General features: G+C 39.7%; 1 protein-coding gene across 1 annotated transcript in view; it reads left to right on the plus strand.

Annotated features, from left to right (window-relative positions):
- The window catches only part of MYO16 (myosin XVI), a 305,367-nt gene that overhangs the window by 15,504 nt on the left and 268,439 nt on the right, over nt 1-21,424 (plus strand). Inside the window, exon 2 of the mRNA XM_010575622.1 lies at nt 4,807-5,067. Coding sequence (XP_010573924.1) covers nt 4,807-5,067 — 261 coding nt within the window. The remainder of the gene's footprint in view (nt 1-4,806; nt 5,068-21,424) is intronic.

Raw genomic sequence — 21,424 nt, forward strand, 5'->3', positions numbered from 1 at the left:
AGCTCTGGTTGAGATCCTGTTTTCCATACATCTTCAGCTATTTGGATGGGTCCTGTACAAGGTTCTTGTACCAGGTTCAGTGTGACGGTTTGTGCCGTTTTTCTCATACACAGAAGGAAAAGGCTGGACAGACCTGCTGCCCGTTACCCTTCAGGAGGCTCCAACAGCTGCTCTCTCCGGCCCGGCTGGAGCCTGGCCGTCAGTCCCTGAACAGTAATGGTTTACACCTGCCTAATGAAGCTGTGGATTTTAGCAGCTATTTTCTCTTGGAGGCTTTCTTTACAGCTGAAGCTGTCACTGCTGCTGGCAATGCTCGATTAGGACAGCGTGGCTGGCATGCTTTGCATGGTAAAGCTTAATCCTGAGGACTGGCCTGACAGAAACTTGGGCCATTTCAACCAGGGAAGTGCCTATTTTCATGCCCGAGACAGACCAACCCTGTGCGTTGGTGTGGCGGGTATAAGCCGCCCTGACAGAGACCACAACTTCTCGACCGCGGAAAGGAAAGGGTTAAAAGCAGAAGCCGCGCTTCGTAGCTCAAGCGCCGGGCCCGCACAGCGGCCGGAAAGAAAGGCAAGGCCTTTCGGGCAACAGACAGGGCCCTCGGCCAATGAAACACCTTGTTTGAGAGAAGTTTCTCGACGCCTGACCATATATGAGCACGAGCCCCGCCCCGCCCTAGGGTATAAAGGGCGCCCGCCGGGAGGCCCATATGTAGTGGGGCTGGTGTTCTGTGGTGGTGGCAGGTGCTCGTGGCTGGGAACACTGACTTGAGCTGCAGCCCTGCTGAAGAGGGTTCTGGGATTACAGTGGACACAGAGTTGAATGGGAGCTAGCCCTGCGTGCTTGGTTGTAAATAAGGTAAACCACATAGTTGTCCATGTTAGGAGAGTGGCTAGCAGACTGAGGGAAGTCAATGTCTGCTGCTGCTTGGGGCTAGTGAAGCTGCATCTGCAAGTATGTATGTAAGAGGGACACTGAGGAAGTGGAGTGAGGGCAGCAGAAGGCTGCTGGGATAATTACAGAAATGGCAAAGCTGAATTATTCTCAGTAGTGAAAGTAGTAACAAGGGATAACGGCCACCAAAAACCCCCAAGACATTTTAGATAGAAGGTGGTGCAGCACTGGAACAGGTTACCCAGATAACTTGGAGAATCTGTTGATAGAGGTTTTCAAGACTCTGCTGGACAAGAGAAGGTTATGTGACCTGATGCTGGTGATTAACTCCCTGCTCAAAGTGGCACTAAGCAATAGCCAGAATTTTCTCCAGAAGTATGTCTATAACCCTCCTGGGTTTGAGTCCATCTCTCATGGGATTACAGCCTGGAAGCTCTGCTTTTTGTGCCATTGGTGGCTCCCCATGCTCAGTAGGCCACCAGTCAGAGCAGGGGTCTGCCTGGTTCTAAAACTGGGACTGAATGTTGCATGCTTTAAAGATGAGCATCCGAAAGATTAATTCAGAGGGTTTGCCTTGTCTGTGTCTATGTTGTTTCATGCAGGTTTAACCTAATGAGGCTGCTGACCTGCAGCTGTTGGATCCATGGTCAGATACTGATCTCAGCTGGGATGTATCAGGTTCCAGATGTGCTGAGACAAAAAAATCCCATTTGCAAGTCTGCTTCTCAGCTGAGACCAGTGCCCAAGTGGATTAAGAGTCCTCTTCTCAATCAGCCTGAATTGTTTGACTCTGGCCACACACTGGAAACCTCTATGTGAGGCCAGTTCTGGCAGTCAAGCACTGTTGCTTCATGGAGCAAATAGATGGGCATTCATGCAGGCTGAAAATCATCCCGGTAGAGAGGCAGAGGACACTAAGCCAGCCACATCCTTCCTGGAAGTGGAGTCTGGCTGTATGAGCTCATCTTTGCTGTGCTTTATTTGACCAAGACATTAAGCTAATTTGTTTGATTTCTCACCCTGGAGGAGCAGAGCACTGTGACAGCAAAGGTCTCCTACAGCTTGCACCAGTCTCAGTTGTGACGTGGCAGTGAACACTGCCAGTTTCTCCTAAGAGCAGAGGCTGCACATGAGCTAAGCTAAGGAAAAAGCAAAGATACAGTTAAAAGTCTGTCAGCAAAAGATGCTGATTTACAGCTAAGACTAGGAAGAGCAGCTATTCTCACCCTTCGTTGAGTTTTCCAGATATGGACAGCAACTTCAGCTGTAGCCTGTCAGAGCCCAAATGCATGGCTGTTCCTTCTTCCCTTCATAAAAGAGAAGGAAGCAACAGAGCAGAGGTAAAACTGGTACAGCTGGACTCTTGGCTACCTTTTCAAACATGGTTTAACACAGCAACCTGTTTTTCCCTCTGAGGCTGCAAGCCTGGCTGGCAGGCACTATATCCAGATTTATGTGTTAGGGTATAAGCTTAGACTTTTAAAAGCTGAAAATACTGTGTAGGCTTAAGGCATGGGTACTGAAATATTTTATACAAAGCAGAACAATTCTAATTGGGAAGAGTTGAAGTTTGCTCATTCCCCAGTCCTGTCATGACAGAAAGGAGATGCAGTCGCAGACTACCTTGGGCGGAGGATGGTCTGAGTGCACATCTGTTTGATTGAATGCTTTGAACACTGGGGCTGAAGTGGGGAATAAAGTTACATCTTCTGCAGCTTTACGGAGCTACCCTTTCATTTCCTTCTTTCTTCCAATGTGCTCAGAAATGAAGTGCATCATTTAAGGTCAAATGGAAAATTTTCTTTTATACAGAAGGAGTTGTTGGCTTTTGATATACAAAAAGAAAGGGTTTGTGTTTTGGCTTAATGCAAGCCAATACTTGTTTTCCAGTTTTCGAGTTTGGCAGCTCATTTTCTCCTAACTAGAAGGGCATGCTAAGAATGGAGCAGAAATTACAGGGAGGGAAAGGGTAGCCTATGTTAAAAGAAGTTGACTGAACTTGACCTGTAGAATTGTATTCTGTGTCTGCTTCTGTCATTTATTGTCTTAGCAAGACACTCTGGGCACTTCTTGCATAAATGTGTGCTTCTCAATTTTGGGAAGTCTGGTTTGAGACCTTGGGTTCTAATTCGTAGTGAGTACATATAATAGACTATATAATAGAATACAATATATAACTTATGATACAAAATAATAAATAAATATATAATGTAAGATATAATTTATAGAGTGATTGGCATGCAGACCTAGGACTATCACTTTGATACTATTTTATTATGGTATTATAATACATAATAGTTTATACAATACTATGCCTTTAAACCAAACCAAAAAACTTCAAGGGAAGAATATAGAATTCTTGAATTGGACATGCAAAATTAGTGATTTAAAAAGAAAATCATTGTCTTTCGGTTCTTCAGTTGAGAATGTAGATAAGAATGCCCCTTTATTCCTCTTTTTTTTAAATGAAAATAAATAAATATTTGTGAAGCATTTATGTGCTATGATGATTTGAGCCTTACAAAAGCCTGTCAGGAAATTATTAATTATGCCTTCAGAGCAGGGTTTGAATGGTATTCAGTAGATCAGACGTATGTCAAGCAACAAGGAAGAAACAAAGTGGTCATTTAGTAAGCACTACTCAGCTAGTGCCCTGAATGTGGTAGGGGTCCTTTGATGATGTAATTGCAGATTTAGCAAAACGAGTAGACAAAAGCAGGCCTAATTAAAGTTGCACAGTAATGCTTACACAGTATTTCTTAACTGCCCAAGGTGATTTGAGTTTACATCCCCTTCAAGAGCTCTCCTGTCAAACCAAGGAGAGAACACCTCTCTCACCTGGGCTGCTGCAGTCCTTAGAAATTACATATTTGGGCACCTAGCTTCCATATGAAGGAAACTTAAGTATGTATACAAAATAGAACATAGAGGTGATTGGGTGGTCTCCAGCCATCACATCAAAGGGTCTTAGGGTAGGTTAGTGGGTACTTTGTTGATGGATGTGGATTCACATCCAAGGCCTTGAGCAATAAAATTAGCTGACCATCCACTAGTCTCCTTTTGTAACAGAACTGTACCCTGAAAAGCATTTAGCAACAAGTAGTCTCTTACGGTCTTCGCTCGGTGGAAAAGAGAACATAATGGAAAACAACATCATTGTTGTTGCAATGTCAGTAAAAATACCAGATTTAACGGTAACAACAAAAGAGGAATCTGACTTAAAGGTAATGCTATGAACGTTTGGATTAGCTGAATCAAAGAAATGTTTGTGATTGGTTTCCACATGAAGATTTCAGTATCTGACAATTTGATTAGGTGATTTCATTTGGATAGCTTTATACAATGCAAAAAAAGGTCATACACATAGTTACGAATCTCAGGTGACTTTGATGTTTTTCATAGATAGTTGCATGAGTACCCACTGCATGCTAATGAACTCATGATATGATGATTTTTCTTCTCACTGAATAACAGGAATTTGCTAACCTAAAGCAAGATAAAATGAATAGAAAGGAAGCATGGGCATCAGACTGGCATTTCTCTGCATAATAGTGTCTTGTTTGTAAGCAAATGTGAGCTGCTTGAATGATACTGAATTATTTAGGTATTTTGCCCATCTCACATTTGAACTTTCAGACCTTTTTCTGTTCACGTTTGTTTATGTGAACTGAGTTAGCTTTTAAAAAATGCATCAGTGATTCAATGGAATTAGTTATGTGTTGTTTCCAAAAAGTAAATGATAATGATATATGCTCTCTATAGTCGGCATTGGTTGAGTGGGAGGAGCTCACATGGTAGACTTACACGTGGTTAGAAAGGACAACAAGAAAATTGGTGGAGGTTTCATGGCACATTTGAAACTGTGCTGTTATATGATCTGAATGTGTGTGTCTTCTTAATTTTTTACAGGCTGTTTCCAGCTATGTAATGTTTTTCGGTCCCATGAGATGGAAATTGAGCAGTGCTTGCTGGAGTCCCTCCCTCTTGGCCAGCGGCAGCGGCTGGTGAAGCGGATGCGCTGTGACCAAATAAAGGCATATTATGAACGAGAAAAAGCTTTCCAGAAACGAGAGGGCTACGTGAAAAAACTGAAACATGGAAAGAATAGAGTTCATTTTAATCTTGCTGATATGATACAGGATGCAGTCATACGTCATGATGATAAAGAAGGTACTTAGTAATGTTGAACTTCCTTTTTTCTTTTTGTATAGCTGAAAGTTTCAGGGGAAAAGCTTCCCTGTTCTGTTTACTTATCTTAAGGAAAAATAAAATTTTACATTATAGTAATCATAAAGTGACTGTCATAATAGAATATATAGGCATGTATTGCATACAACATATAGGTTGTTACTGAAATGAATGTGTGGAGAATGAACTTACAGAAACCTAATGAATTTATTCTGAGGTTAATGTATGTATAAACTAATATATTTCAAAGCCACTGAGGACTATGATCATCATTACATATGGCCTCTTAGATACCTTTGTGAGCCATAGAATTTAACATAAGTTACTTTGAAAATTAGTTTATCAATTTTAGCCAAAATCTGGAGTAATGAATGCTGCTATTAGTGACAGTGGCCTGGCTAGAGCAATGAGATGGCATTGACCCATAGTCAGACCAGATAGTGAGTCATCCTTCTGGTTGTGAAATGATGTTTATGTCCTTTTGAAATATGTAACCACATTTTAGGGGTTCTGTTTTTAGTTTCCTGGCATTGTTTGAATTCCTGGTGCAACTGATAGTAATCTGAGGAATTCTATAATTTATTCCTCGGAAGGGAACCAAACCTTGCAGTAAGGATCTCTCAAGTTTTAGAAGTCCCCAGGAATCCCCATACTGTTGTGTGGGAGGGATATAGGAAAAGAACTGATGTAATGCTTTTAGCAACCCCTTTGCAAACAGATTTTATGGCAGTTCTTTGTAATCATATTAGCACAAAACTACCTGAATAAGGGAGGCTCTGAAATAGTCACATCACGCAAATGAATTGGCAGTTTTCTCCTGATTTTTATCAGTTTGATTAGGTATGGGTTTTTTACTCACTCAAGTCTTCATTTCAATGGGCATTTGCTCTAACTATCATTGCTTATCGCTGAGGTATAGTCCTACACGTTTAGATCTCTACAGGACATGAATTAAAGAGCTCTTCCAAGTTAGTACCCAGGGCATCGTTTATAATTAAGTTACAAATAAAATTCACAACCCTTCATTCCACTCTCGTAGTGTGTAAAAGTACAGGGATTGTAAGGGAAGATCTTCTTCCTGCATGTTCCCATAGCTCCCAACTTTCTCTAAAACCCAAGCAGAATACTAGATAGGACTTCTGACATTCTGTAGAAGTCGGATACTTGAGGCTATTTTTGATGTTCATGCTGAAGAAATGTAGCTTGCTCATTGGAGTGGTGGTGGGGCATCAGTAGTCTTTCGTGTTGCCCATACTTGGCCTTGAGCTGCACCTGAATCTGATAGAAAGTTCAGCAGCTGTTGAGACTGAATAGCATGAGCATAAAGCGAAGATACCTCAGGCAGAGGAAGGTAAGGTGGTGGAAAAACAGGGATGGTGTCCTGCACTTGAAACAGATAGAATAGGTCCCCAGAAGCAAGGAGCTCAAATAGCCTGCAGACAACCCCAGTAGGACTAACACCACAATCCTGAATTTGATGCCCATAGTCCTTTCACAGGACTATGAAAAAGTGTGATTGTTGCCTTTAAGCAGCTTGGGGACCTGTAAGTGCCTGTCTGTTATGATTTTAGCCAAATGTTCCCAGAGCCTGTTTGCTTTGAGCTGAATAATGCTATACTATCACGTGAGCCAATAAAAACAAAAATTAAAAAAAAAATAAAAATTGAAACGGACATAAAAGCTGTTCTCCTACTGTTGTTGCCGAGTGGAACGTCCAACCATGACTCCTTAGTTTATGTATCTACGTTAGGTTTTCAGTTCAAATTAGACATATGCTTTTGTAGTAAATACCATATCTGTTTACTGTGTTTGGTCTTGCTTTATGGAGCATGCAAACTAGATTCCTTTCAGACAAAATTGAACTGGAAGATGTGCTCTGGAAGCATACCTAGTGCCTCCAAACAGTAATGGGTTTTCAATCCATAAGGCCAGGCTAGACATAGGTTGAATCCTACTGAAACAGGTATAGCTGAGAAGTTGGGCTTTTGGCACCACTTGTTTCTCTTGTCTATTTATTCATATTTCAGTCATTCATTCAATGTTCATATTACACTTCCCTGTTTACTGATGGGTATATATAGCCAGTAAGCTAATTGTGATGGATCCTGATAATTGCATGGAGTATCCTCCACCTCACTGCAGTTTCACATCAACTTTATCTGTACAGCTGGAGTAAATAACAGCCTTGGTGTGAAAAAGATGTGAACCCTCCCCTTCACCGGGTCCTAAGGCAGAAATAACTGCAATATAAGGCTGCAGGTGGGAATGAGCACAGGTTTCCTGGCTTCTTAAATGTCACACCATCTCTTCAGCTTCCTGCTTTTGGTAAAATGGCCTGGGGGATTGAGAAAGATGTTGTAAGCTGGGTTAAGCAATCAAAGGTGGGAGACAAGTTTTAACAGCCTGTCAGCCTTCGTTTCTTCCCATAAATCCATGTCTGGTCTCCAGGACCTGGCTTTTACTGCACAGTGTGCTCAGTAATCAACAACATTTCCACATATGCTTAGTTTGAATATGGGGAACTAAATTCAGTAATAAATATTTAAAACATGCTTCTCTTTGGAAAAGCTGGACATTGAACAAGCATTTTTTTAAAAAGTAGCTCACTGCAAGTAAGTAGCGAAGTACCTTAACATGAATTAGTAATAATAATTTAATGACTTTAGAGTAAGTCCCCTTTTGCTATATGAAGGTAAGTTGTTATCCTGGGAAAAAATGGGATTCAGACTGATCTGAATATTATATATTTTGGAATAAATGCTGGAAGTAATTGAGGTGAGAACTCCGCAAATCTCAAAAAATGCAGTTTTGTTTATGTTAATAATCAACAGCAGGGTATTTTAGTGCAGTTTGAATGTCTTTTTCAGAGAATTTAATTTTCAAAGTAAACATTTTGTTTATAATAGATAATAACAAGTGTAAAGGTGTGGTACAACATATTAAGCACTCAAATAGCTTTAGTCAACTAAATTCTATCAGGTGACACCTTTCCTTGTGGGTAGTTAAGTTTGTGAGCTTGAAGTGCAAAGGCTTTGAAGAGATTAGTTGCACTAAAAGTATAATATAACTCAGCCGGCTGTGAATAAGCCTGATCTGACATTCAGGATGTATGGGCAGACTGTGGTATCCAAGAAAAGGACTGTGCAATCTGGATATTTTAAATGAAATAACTGGATACACATAGAGTCAATTTTGTGATGAGAATGTAAAACGTTTTTGTACTGTTTTTGTGATGTGTGGGTTCAAAATGCTTTGAAGTCCTCAAGATTTACAGCTTTCAGGGTGGTGGGGTTTTTGTAAAATGAAACTGAAGATCTCAAGGCTAAAATTCTGGGATTCATAGGGTTTTCTTTTGAGTTTTAACCTTGGAAGAGGGTATACAACAACATAATTACAGAAGAGTAGACTCATCTGCAGAGAATTGCACCTGGGCTCATTTTCTTCAATTTTAGATGTACTTAGGAATTGTTTGCAAGTCTTGGGCTCTTAAACACTTTACCCACAGCTATGTGCTTCCTCCATTCTTTAAATTGAAGTACTTTGAAAGTCTGCTTGAGTGTTGTGCTCCTCTGAGACTGCTGAGCAGAATCCTGTTTGTTGATGAATCCTGGAGTAGTTTTACTTTGTTTGGGTTCTGGTTATTTAAAAAAAAAAAAAAAAATCTATGTCACTTAATCAGAATGTTTAAGTAGAAAATGTAGATACTTTGCATGGAGCTCATGGAAGAGCAACAAAGCCAAGAGGGAATTATAGAGAGTCATTAAAAAGGAGATGAAGACCTATGAGAGTGATAAAGCTATGCTTATATTTGAACAGTTTTGAACACAGCCGATAATAATTTGGCAACAAAGAACACCCATTCTATAGGCATAAAAGACAGCTAGAGAGGGATGTTTTACACTTCTGTGAGGGGAAGGCAAAAAGTGCAGTATAGAAGGTGGAAAAATGACACAACGGTAGAATAGGGTAAAAGTAGCTTCCCAAGTGAAGTCCAGGAGCTCATTTCTTGTGGAATATCATAAACTATATAGACTGGACAGCACATTTGGAAATGGTGAGAAGTAGTCTGGTTTGGTAGGTAAGATAAATTGGATACTATGAATATATATAAGGATGAATTTATAATGTGGCTGTTGCAGAGATGTTTCACACCTGAGTCTGATTGGAATTTCACTCTTAAGAATTCATTGTCTCTGTTATTCATGAAGAATGCAATATATCTTCTCCAAAATTACTGTAGCAGCTGCTACTGGGCACAAAATGCATCTCTGATACTGCATGCTAGTAGATGTGATCATTAGTTTTCATTAAAATTGTTAGAATGGACTTTTAGAAATTTTTACCAGTGACCTGCTTTGTCTCAAGTTTAGAAATTAAATATATACTCATTATATTTCTCACAAAGTTTAAAACAAGCAAAATGTTCTGTCTTTGTTCTGCTTGGAGCCATTTAAAATTATTAATTATATTTTTTAGTTATTGTGCCTAAATGATATTCAATCTTTTATCTGACCCAGGGAAATTGAAGGGAAATACTCCTTTTCTTTCTTCTTGCATCTTCCTGCAATTTCTCTTTTTTAAAGTAATAAGCTTTTTAGTGCTGTTGGTGGGCTACATTCTCACCTATGTTACTAAGAGTGAGCATTTTGAGAGATTCTGCAGCTATCATTCTCAGTGTTGATATGTATAGAAGAAGCAGCTGGTGATTAAGTGAGCGCACTGTGTTTTCTGACACTGGTTTTGTACATCTCTACTGCTGGCAAGGGAAAACCTGTAGTTCATTTGCCTTTGAATCCTGTATAGCTTTGTCCTATGAGGCGTTAAATGCATATTAATAATTTGTCCTGCTGACATCGGTCTCAATTTTATTGCGAACTGGAACATGTAGCCAAGCAGGCTTCTGCATCCTATTCCTTCCCACTGTGAAATAGGTGTGCTTGCACCTACACTTAGCATGGACTCAGATTTTCTTCTCTGGTATGCATACTGCAGTATTTGCTGAGCCTGCACATCAGCTTAGACTCATGTGCAAGCAATTAGGAAATAAACTGAGCAATCAGGAAATAAACTGAGTGAATTGGAGCCCGAATTTCTGCTTCAAATGCAAGGTAGCCATGCTGAATGGATCTTGGTATTTTGGCTCCCTGAGGATAAGGACTGCGCATCCTTCCTGAAGCGGTGATCGAATTACTGGCGCTGACAACAATGGGAAACAGTGGCTGCTTTGAAAAAGGTGATTCTTTGAGTGTGAACTAGTAGATAAACTTGCCATAATGAAAACAGTAGCTAAAAGTGAATGTGACAGTCCTGTACCTGAAACAGTGGAGAGAAACTAAAGCACTGGGTTTGGTTTGTCATCTTCTGGTCAGAAATTCTGTATACGTAGCATCTTTTGTTACGACAACTAAGTTGTAATGTAGTCATAATGTATACTGTAAGGTCTGCCATGCTGACAGGCTGGGGAGGGTTAGGGTAGGAAGTCCAGAGAGCCATCAACTCAGTCTTGAGACAAAAGAGGTACTTCTGTGAAAATCAGCATTTCAAAAGGGAAATGCAGATTCCCTAAACCTAATTAAAGCCTATTTCATCCTTTTGATGGACAATATGCTGATTCTGTGGCAGGACTGTGATTCTAAATAGCCACAATACTGAAGTGAGTGAGTGTTAGCACTAATGCTGCATCTATAAGAATGGTTGTTGGTCTTTTCCCTGGAGGTTGAGCCTGCCTCTGTGTTTTACTGGTCCGTCCTCAACTCTGCCTGAGCTTCTTCCTAACTGTGCAGAGCTACAGGTGTGGCCCTTTGCCTTTAGCAGTGGGATGTAGTGGCTGGGGACAGCCGTACTCCCCCTTCTCTCACCAGGGGATGCCTGGAAGAGGTGGTTTAAAAGGCCGAAGATACCACTATCCACTTTTGCTGTAGTGCCACTGCTGAGGAAGGCCTCACAGGACTGAATCCTAGCCCCAGCAGATTGGCTGCAGTGTAGTTGCTTAGTGTGGGGAAAAAAAACAGGGATCCCATTTCGGTCCCCCTGCCCATGGTGCCAGTATCTTGAGCCATTTGAAAGATTTAGTGCTATTGTGAGATTTGATAGTATCATGATATTTGAGGGGATTGGAATAATCAATATAGTGGAAGGTTTTAGTATTGTTGTTTTTCATGAGCACTGTATAATGTACAATATTATGATAAATTTCAGTTACATTAATTAAAAGGATGTGTAAGGAAGCATAAAAGGGGTACAGGTGGGGCTGGTGCCGGAGTGTAATTTGCATCCTATTCACTTTAGGTTTATGAAAAGGGCCCAGGGAAAGGGAAAGCAAAATCTGTTCAAAAGAAGAATGTGTCTTTAATTTGAGGTGGCAGATGAGCTGGCTATTAGCTTTTAATAGTTATGAGAATGCGTCACAGACGTTATAGTGACTGTTCCTATTCACAAAAAAAATACAAAACTAATTTGAAACAGAAAACTGAGCTGAAGTAAACCACATATTTTATTATTTCCTTGTGTTGTTTCCAAATCTACTAACTGACTTCATATTTTTGCATCTTATTACAATAATCTTGCTCATGTTTTACTCTTCTGTCTTTTTCCAGTACAAACAGCTTGGTTGGTTACAGACAAGTTGCTCTGGAAGACAGTGTGTTGCGCTGCCTGTGTCTGGCAAATGTATTGGGGCAAGCTTACTGGTCCTCAGAGATCAGGTTTAAGAGTCACCAGCAGTCTTTTTAAAAAGCTGGAAGAGCCAGGATGTGGGCAGTAGTGACAGGTTTGTGAACATAGGACTCCATTAGGTGAAGCCTGTTGTAAGGTAGCAGGAAACTGGAGAAAGAGGCTGAGGAATGAAGACCACTGAGAGTGTGTAATGTAGACTATTCATTGCAAACATTTTTATAATTAAAAAGAGTGGGAGTATATTCAGTTAACCTATCTGCTCTTGGAATTCTGACTTTGAACCTACCTTCTTAGATGTTGATGACACCTCTTACCAAACTAATTGCAGGCAGCTTTTCTGATTTTACCTGTTGCATGTGCTGGGATGAGTGGTTAGAAAGTGAGGCCCTGACCATGGCAATGCCTTGTTTTTAAAATTCACCAAAGCCTTGGATGAGGATTGCTTTTTTGTGTATCAGTAGTTCAGAGGCATCTTTGCTGCTAGTCAATACTGAAAGAGAAAAGAATATGTTTACTAAAGATGGAGAATTGCAGTAATAGAACAGATTTACAGAAAGACAAAGTAATAAAACACATTATTATGCTTAATATTTAGGAAAGAGGTGAAAAATAGGTGTAGCATTGAATCTGTCTACTTGGGTCTTTATTGTTAAAACAGAATTTCTTTAAATTAGGCAACCCCCTATCTTGGATTAAAAGGTGACTCTTGAAAAGAGGACCTCTCTGTGAAAGTTCAGATCAATCTTCTATGCCATCTCAAATTATAATAATCCACTGTTGTTTACTTCTGCCTTTAAATTCTTCCTGCTTTGTTTCTTATGATTAATATTTAATATCAGCTTCTTTCATTCCCTTCTCCTCCCAAGGGTACTTTAATTAGCATTTCTTTTGTATACTTTTTGTCTCAGCTACTCCCTTCTGAAGAGACAGGGCTAAAATTTTATAAGTGATATTATGAGAAATATTAAATGCATGGGGTATTTTACTACATATGTAACCTTGTTATACGTGTATTAAACCAAGAGCATAAAGGCTAGAAATGTAAATGTGGTTGGTGAGGATTAGGTTGTGTAACCCGAGTAGCTTTTCAGAGTTTCCTGTGCGCTCTTGATTTTACCCTCGGTTTTGGGAAACCTTCTCACTTTCACCAATCATTCCAACCCTCAGCAGGATAAAATGGGAAACAGCTGTGGCATGTTTAGTATGCACATGTAAACCTTCATGACAAAAGAAAGCGCTCCCTGCCCTGCCTGCGCCCCGCCCCCCCCCGCCAAAAAAAAAAGGAAGATTGAAATCTCAGGGCAAAACCTATGTTAATAGGAAATGAGACAAATTAAACCAATTACTAATTTGATGCATAGTGATACAATAAAGAGGGACGAAAAAATATCTAATCTCAGTGTGAGGAATTTAAAAGAAACAGAACTACAGGGCAGGCAAAATCTATTTGAAGGATTGCATACTCTGTATTTCCTTACCTTAGCGTGCTCAGTCCTTTTAAAAATTTAAACCAAATAGATTTCTCAGGCTTTGTAGTGCTTTATTTTGGGATTCTGCTAGTATTATTTAATATATTTTAGTTTTAGATTACTGTTTACTCTTGCTCTAAACTTAATCTAAACTTTTTTCCCCTACTGGGAAAGCATATGAAATTCACTACATATGTAGTAACAGGGAGTTTTGCCCATACAGAGGTATTTTGGATTTTACAGTGTTTCCTTTGAATCAGAGGAGAAATCTGTACATTAGATGGCAATCTAAAAGTGACTATTGGCAAATGTTGATTTACTAGGAACTATTGTAGAAGAAATCATAATACATATGTATGGTAATTCATACAGTTTAATATTTATTGTCCAGTGCTTAGGAGACATGAACAGCAGACACTGAATGAATAGTAAAGCCAAGAGACTGTTCAGAGCATATGAGATTAATGAAGTATGCAAAATTTTGCCCAGTCGGGGCTCTTGGAAAGAAAGAAAAATGTATACTGTAAATGAATACATCTGCAAGACAAATACATGCATTCTGTATTGGGAACTCGTATGTCTGTAACTTTGGAAGACACTAACACAGCTAACAGTCAGACATGCTGCTAGTGATTTAATCAGCTCTGTATATAGAAAAATGAGGCATCAATCAAACATCTCAATTCACCCATTGATGAAGAAGCTTTTTTGAAGGCCTGGAAGGCAGAGGCACATTTCAAACCAGAGCAGGCCTTCAATCCTGTAGGTTCAGCATGGTTGTTAACCTTCCTTAGTTCCATGTGTGCTGAATTCAGCAACACAAGGCATCTTTTTCTTACAACACAGAGAAACATAATGCCTTTAGTTATTGGGTAACAGATGTCAAGTAATTAAAGCAGCCCATTTCAAAAGCAATCATAAACTCACAGGGAGATGAAATTTGAATACATTTGAATTCCTGCAGGATTCCATATGTGCTTTTTGGTTTTTGTCTGTGTGTTTACATTTTTAGTAATTTGGTAAAACTGAGATGAGAACTGAATGTTAAAACTATTTTTTGTTGATAAAATATGTGTGATTCCTAATATACAACACTTACTTAATTGGAAAAAGTAAGACTCACAGAAAAAGGTATAACATATCAAAAAACCGAAGGATAGGCTTGGTGGTGTAGATTTTATCTCGCCCTTTTGTTCTCCCTGTGGACTGCTTAACCGCAGGAGTGCTGCTGTTCCCTGGCTACTTTTCTTCCAGCCCTGAAATCTCCCTGGGTTGTTTCAGCTGCAGTTTTTGTTTCTGCACGTGCCCAGAAGTACCTTGATTTGAACAGCTATCTTCTGCCTGTATCAAGTAGGGAACCCTTCATTTTGGGTCTCCTGCTAGTAGGGGAATTCACACCAAACGTAATTTCATCTGTCTTACTATCGAATGGAGTTACAGCTTCCTCCTTTTCTCCATGAGACTGAGGTTGGAGCTGTCACCCACCCATTTTTGCTAGCCTACAGGTTGTGGCTGTGGGTTGCTTCGAGAACCATTTTGGGTCTGTGCCTTCCTCTCTCCCACTGCCTTGTCTCTGCTTTCCCTGACCCCCCACCTCAAGTCTCTCTAGCAGTGTCTGGCCTGGCATGGCGCTCTCCTTCAGAAGGGGCCTGAGAGGCAAATGGAATCTAGTTGGTCTTGCCTATAGGATAACAAACTGTAGAAAGTTGACTGCGTAGTAAGCTTGATGTTGTAATCATTTCTGCTACTGTGTTTTGAAAACAGGAGTATATGCTAGACTATTTGCTGCCCTGTTTCATGTGTTCAAGCTCTGAATAAATCAAGACTGAGATACATGTTTGAGCTTAGTGATTCCCATTTAATGGTTTTGGGTGTCTCTAAGTTTACCCTGGAGGATTTGTTGATCACCTCTCTGAAAAGTATGCCTTTTTCTTACTAATATACAGAGTTTCTAGAAACTTACCTTTTTTCTTTGAATCAGTTTTCTAAAATGTAGGCACAGAATTGCCTGCTTTGTATGTGGGTAAGTCCATTCTTGAGCTTTAACCCTCTAAATCCAAACAACATATTTGGATAACTAGAAAGCATAGCTTTAAATGTTGCCTCAATTAACACATGTAAAACATAATATTTATGAGGAAACCTTTGTAAAAATACACAAATTTTCCTAATGATTTTATTTACTTTTGAACACATTTTCAAAATTCTCAACTATTTCTTTTGGTGGGCTATGATATAAAACTTTACGTCAGTGGGACAAGTCAGTATGTAAATTACTTATGACTTTGTATGATCAGGGTCTAATTCAAAAGGCTTTCACAAACTAAAGTGTCAAGAAAAAAATACTCAGAAGACCAGTACCCCTACACAAGAATCCAGCTTTTAAAGATTATAATCTGGTCTGAACAGATAACCTTTATAGACCTATATCTGTCCTCCTTTCATTTTAAGCCTGTCAAGCTCATTTATAGTTCCATGTTGGTGTTTTCCTCCATAGGATGTTTCTTTCCATGTAATAATAAAAAATGTTCCACTTTAGAATGCTCTGGCACCCAAAAGTGGCAAGAAGCATGAAGACTAATCACAAATACACTGTCATGCCAATAAAGGGTTGTTAAGCCATTAACAACCGACAAATTGGCACCTGGCATTCTTCCTGTTCATTTCAAAGGAGATCCACAGTTGATTTTTCCAGCATCATGCAGTGAGTGGGATGCAAGCCTATAAACTGGTGGTATTCAGAAGCCTATTCTCTCAATGAAAGGTGGCATCCACTGAGTGGCGAGTGCTGCTAATGTTCCTTGGATATTGTTGCAAGTCACACTGATTAAAAAGAATGATTGCTGTAGTGGCAGAAGACCCTAGTCTATACTTGTGAAATAAAAAGGTAGCAAGAATAGAATCTTTTCTATGCAATTTGCAGTTGATTTCTTCTTCATTGTATTTATTGCGCTTCAGATTGATTTCCAATAACATTTCAGTACAAAGGGGAAACTTTTCTGTATTCATCTTTTGATATCACTTACTTTAAAGTGTTTTCATTTCAGTCACTGATTATTGTAGAAATTAAGGTGGGAAACTACAGAAACCAATAGCAAATAACTTTTTCTATTTCCTCTTTTTCTAAAGAACAAACCTGTAAAGCAATAATACAGTTCTTTACAAAAAATCAACTGCACTTTCAATAATTCCTTAAAACTGTTTTCAGTTTTTCAGTTGAATTTTAGAAGCCTTTTTCCAGCAGGGTATCCACTTTCATTGTTACACTGGAGGGAAGTTGATAAAATAGAATACTTAAGCATAAGACTGGGAAGAGACCTTATTTTGTGATCCTGCAACATACGGACTTCAGTTTATCACTGTGATACTAATTGCCACATTGAGAAGAACATTTTTTCAGAGCTTTTGGAAAGTGGAGTTTGGAGGTTTTGTGAAGTGGAATAACTAAGTGGAGTACTTCCTCTAGAAGCTCTGAAGGTAGAACTGAATTAATATAGCCAGAGCCACTAAATGTGGCAAGTTACTTTTTTAATTGCTAAGTCCTCTTTAGACATTTTCTGTTAATCTGCTGTTCTGCTTGAATTGTCATACCTTTCCCAGTAAAAACACAAATATACCAGAGGCAGAGCCAGGTATATTTGTATAGTGCCTAGTGGTTTTTCTTCCTCAGCAAAAATTCTAAACACAAAGTATATGTACTGCTTATTATTTCAGTCATCTTTCTAGTCTCTGACACTTGAATTGGAGGATTCTTTTTTCTCAGGACACTGAGGTGTCATCTTAGTCTGGTCTGCAAGGCTTTTTAGCTGTTAAAACCTCTTGTGCTTCAAGTTGACAGCGAAGAAGCTCTGCAGCTATGAGAGAGAAGCAAGTAAAAAAGTTATATGGCATAATGAATACACAACTGATTTTTCTTGATTATTGTTATTTGCAGCCGTCACAGTAACAGGTTATTACAGTAGAGGAACTGAATCTTGTAGGAGTGCAATCAGTCAGTGAATCTAAGGGAATGGATAATTTAGCTTGTGTTTCTGTGTGAATTGCATCCAAGAGTGGAGGTGGGAAGGTGAGTAGTTGAGGTGAAATTGGCAATATTTCTAAATGTCCAGCTTTAAACAAGGATTTTAAGCATATATAAAAGGTTTAAGGTAGAATTCAGACAGCTAGCCTGGGGCTGCATAATGCTTTCTTGCCATGTTTCTTTCCAGTGAGACTATTACAGTGTAGTGTGTATGTGACCTTGAAGCAGTACACACTGTCACTTTACAGGGCAAACAATGAGATGGTTGCAGGAGGTAGTTTCTCATGCTGTGTACTGTTTAGAGTTTTTATTACATTCAGACTCAAAAGGCAAACATGACAGCTGCAGCATTAAATCATTGAGCTAGGGTCTGTGCTCCAGATTTTGGCAATCACAACTCTTGTTGGTATATAGTGGTAGTTTTTTCTAGGCTTCCACGTTTACCCATTGGCAGTACAGAAAATATGACTTGCAGTGTTCTTAAAGCTGGAAGCATCTGCGTGAAACTTGGAACTGCTGCTTTGTTTCTCAGTCTACTAAGGGGACAACCTATAAGAGGGCACCAGCTGTTAAACCTTTCAATAATTGCCATCTGAACTTCACTGGCTTCACTCAGTTCCTATTTGGGATGATTGTTGGACTTGTTTTGCTTTCAAACCTATCCCTAAAAATCCTACGGTACGAGTATTTAGAATAATGTAAGTTGGACAGAAAAGGACAGATGTAAAGTCTAAGTATATATAGTTCTACTCATCCTTACATGGGCATTAGTTTATTATCCCACTCCTCTGTGTATGTGTTTTTGATTACATAACATGCAGGTTCTCCTGGATTAGTCCTCATCTCTTTGTTGGTAACGTGGGTAACATTCTTTATTAGTAACTTAGGCACTTTAGCACAGGATTCTCTTTCGTTTCTCCCTGATTTATCAGCTTTATGTGCCAGATACATGCATAGATTGAGTGAATGAGGAAGTGTGGCATTGCGTGTCACTTTGGAAGCTTGAGCTTCTGTAGATGTAGCTCATCACTGTGGCCCAAACCTACTGTGTGGTTCCACATGAACATGGACTCAGTAGTATGACTCAGAACTTAGAGGCACTTTTCTGTTGGGCGATGTGATGTTCCTTGCTCTTTCCCCTTCTTCACATCAAGGTTGCTGAATTCGTAGAGTTGTAAACTCAGTCAGGCTAGAAAGGACCTCAGGAGGTCTGTAGTCCAACATCATGCTGAATTTTGGAGAGGACTGAGATAACTAGGGTATCGAACTAAGGTGGCTTTTATTATTCTAGTGCAGAACAGACAGTGCACTGTAGTGCGTAACAGTGTGGAACAGACTAAGCAAAGCAGGGAGATTCCTATGGGGAAAAATTGATAATTCTTCTTCAAAGCCAAATTAAACCATCAACTTGTATGTTAGATTTTTGCTTTCCATAAGCTATGAAAAAGATATGATTATACCAGGTGCTGTGTGAATATATTTTGTCCTCTCCATGTTGGCCATACCGTGACAATCTATACCTGTAAAAGCTTAAGTAAAGCAGTATTTGCTTTGTAGTTTACTGGTTGCCCCAGCTTTGGCATGATAGTTTGGCCCTTCCAGAGGCTTACTGGTGTCAAAGAAGAGGCATTAAGTATTAAATATGAGGCAGAGGGTCTGTTTTTCATCCTAGATTACCCAGGTACTCAAATGCTATGCTGGTAACCCAATGTAGGTTCACCCTACGTAACGTTGGTGTGCAGGCCTAGCCATCCGTGAGCTTTGCGATACTGAATGCAGAACTGTTTGTGCTTCAAGTTTGTCTCTTTGGTTGGAAACTGCGTTTAGATGAACTGTTATAAATCTGTCATTTCAGTCCCCTGTGTCCTTGTATGATTTTTGTATTTCAAATGCTGAATGTTGAAATCAGATGAAGTCTACATTGCTGCAGTCTTCAGTTGCCCAAGTGTAGTAGCCTTACCTCAAAGCAGATACATAGAGATGTTTTCATTTGCTTATTCCGAGGTGGTTTAAGAAAGTGGTAGTCACAGGCTTCAAGTTTATGATAGCTCTTTCCTTCCATGGTGGCGTTATACATGGGATCTGTTGTTCTTAGAGTGATTATGTGGTCATTGCTCATTTTTCAGGTGTTTTTTCTTGTTGGCATAGTGGTGGTGGTTGCTGTCACTGATGTGGGGAAATGAAGGTATTAGCCAGAATGCACTGAACTTGCAAGCATACAGAACAGCTGTAGGATAAGAGTGAGTGGGAACAGGATGATTTCTGGGAGGTTGAGCTTGTGCAGTCAGAGCATCACTGACCAGAGGAGATTATGCAGGCCTGTCTGTGGGCAATTTGCTCTCCTTGCTGGACATCCAGGTCATCCATCAGCTGTCAGGGGAATTAACTGAGTTGGGAGACTAATAAAGATTCCAGTATGTGTTGAAACAAACTTAATTGAGACAAGACCCTTATCAGTGTCATTGGGAGACTTAAGAGTTGCCTTGCTGTTTGATAGAAGACACCTAGTCTGTGCAAAGAATATATAACAGGCAAGTGTGAAAGGTAATGTTTGGGCAATGCTGTCAGAAATGGGCAAAGGTTACCAAAGTTGTTGTGTTATATTGTGAAATGTGACAAGCCTGCCCTTATCCAAGTGTGAAAGAAGTCCTAGAAGGTTGGGAGTTTGGGAGCCAAGATACAAGAGAAGCGCTAGCTATAACTGTCAGATCCTTCATGTCCCTGTGCTTTGGATGGAAAGAGCTGACTCAAAAGAATAAAGAAGAGTTGGAGACTGCTGGATATAAGCTGCTTGGATTGCCACCAGGAAAAGTATAATGCATTTCAAGAATGCAGCAATTCAGCCAAGTCTAATTTTTAGAAAACAAGTAATGAAGAATGAAAAACTCTTTGAGCTAGATGTGCAGGCAGGAAATAGAACTGTACAGAAAATAGACCTAGTTATTTCCTATAAAGATGTGTGACAACTAGCCAAGTTGTGAAAGTGTTTATATTTGTTGTTTATAGTACACAGGCTAATAGAAGGACTTGGAAACCAGGATGTTGAAATCAATGCACTAAGTGCTGAATAGGGGTATAAGGAAATACTGCAAAGAGGATACCCAAACTAAAGTATTCATTCAGCATGTGTGCTGCTTATCTTCATGTTTATATGGGAGACTCATGTGACAGGATCCCATACCCTGCTTTCCTGCAGTGATTCTGGCTGTTTGTGCAGCATGGGGTAATCTCTCTAGACCTCACTGATCAGTCTCTCTGTCAACTACGCTTAGCAGATAGGTGAAGAGTAGGAGGACCTCCATGCTGTCTTTCCAGAAGCTCAGCTTTCTGGATATGTCTGTGTGTGGTGATCTGATCCTTGTGCTGACAAGAAAAGCAGATCATGTTCCATCATATCCAACAGGAGGATGCATCTCATGCCATCTGTATGTGCAAGGAGTCATCAGGCTTTGCAAACCTCATACATTATATTAGGAAAAAACCAAAACTGAGAGGTGTGGGTGCGCATTGTGAAGTCAAAAAGAACGACTGAAAAGTTCAGTCTGTTATTCTCAGTTGGTTTTGGCAGATTGTAAAGGACTGTGACTGAATGCTGATACTGTTGAAAAATAAAAGTTGAGTGTGATATGTATACACCAAGATCCAACTTCTGTCCATTTTAAAACTCTGTAATGTGAAGAGGGGAATAACTACATGTGTGCCCAGTGCTCTCCACAGCTCTTCATGTTTTTTGACCATCTTTGAAACACCTGAAAAAGGGTCTGGTATCAATAGACTGAAGTGTGTTGATTGACTGCAATTTCCCATACAGCAGAAAGTACCTCAGCTAGAAAATGTTTCACAGCACACAAATTTTAATGTGCTAAAAATGATGTATGTAGATAAAAAGGCTTTTAGTCAGAAAAACTCGATTATGTAGACTTTCAAAGTGCTGGGGTGGAAGAGAGGGAGGTAATTCTGCTCCCATGAAATTGACAGAAGTGTGGGCAGGACTGGAAATCCTTCTGGGGGTGATAGGTTTTTTCGAATTTATTTAAATACAGATAAATGCTGTAAGGGCACCATGATGGCCAGCTGCTCCCTGCTGGTTGGGCCACTGGGAGCATAGGTCCTGGCAGCCCCATATGATAAGGGCAAGTATTATTACTGAATGACAATATATTGTGACCTGGTA

Source organism: Haliaeetus leucocephalus, unplaced genomic scaffold (genome assembly GCF_000737465.1).
Source record: "Haliaeetus leucocephalus isolate CR32 unplaced genomic scaffold, Haliaeetus_leucocephalus-4.0 Scaffold495, whole genome shotgun sequence".
Classification (NCBI taxonomy): Eukaryota; Metazoa; Chordata; class Aves; order Accipitriformes; family Accipitridae; genus Haliaeetus; species Haliaeetus leucocephalus.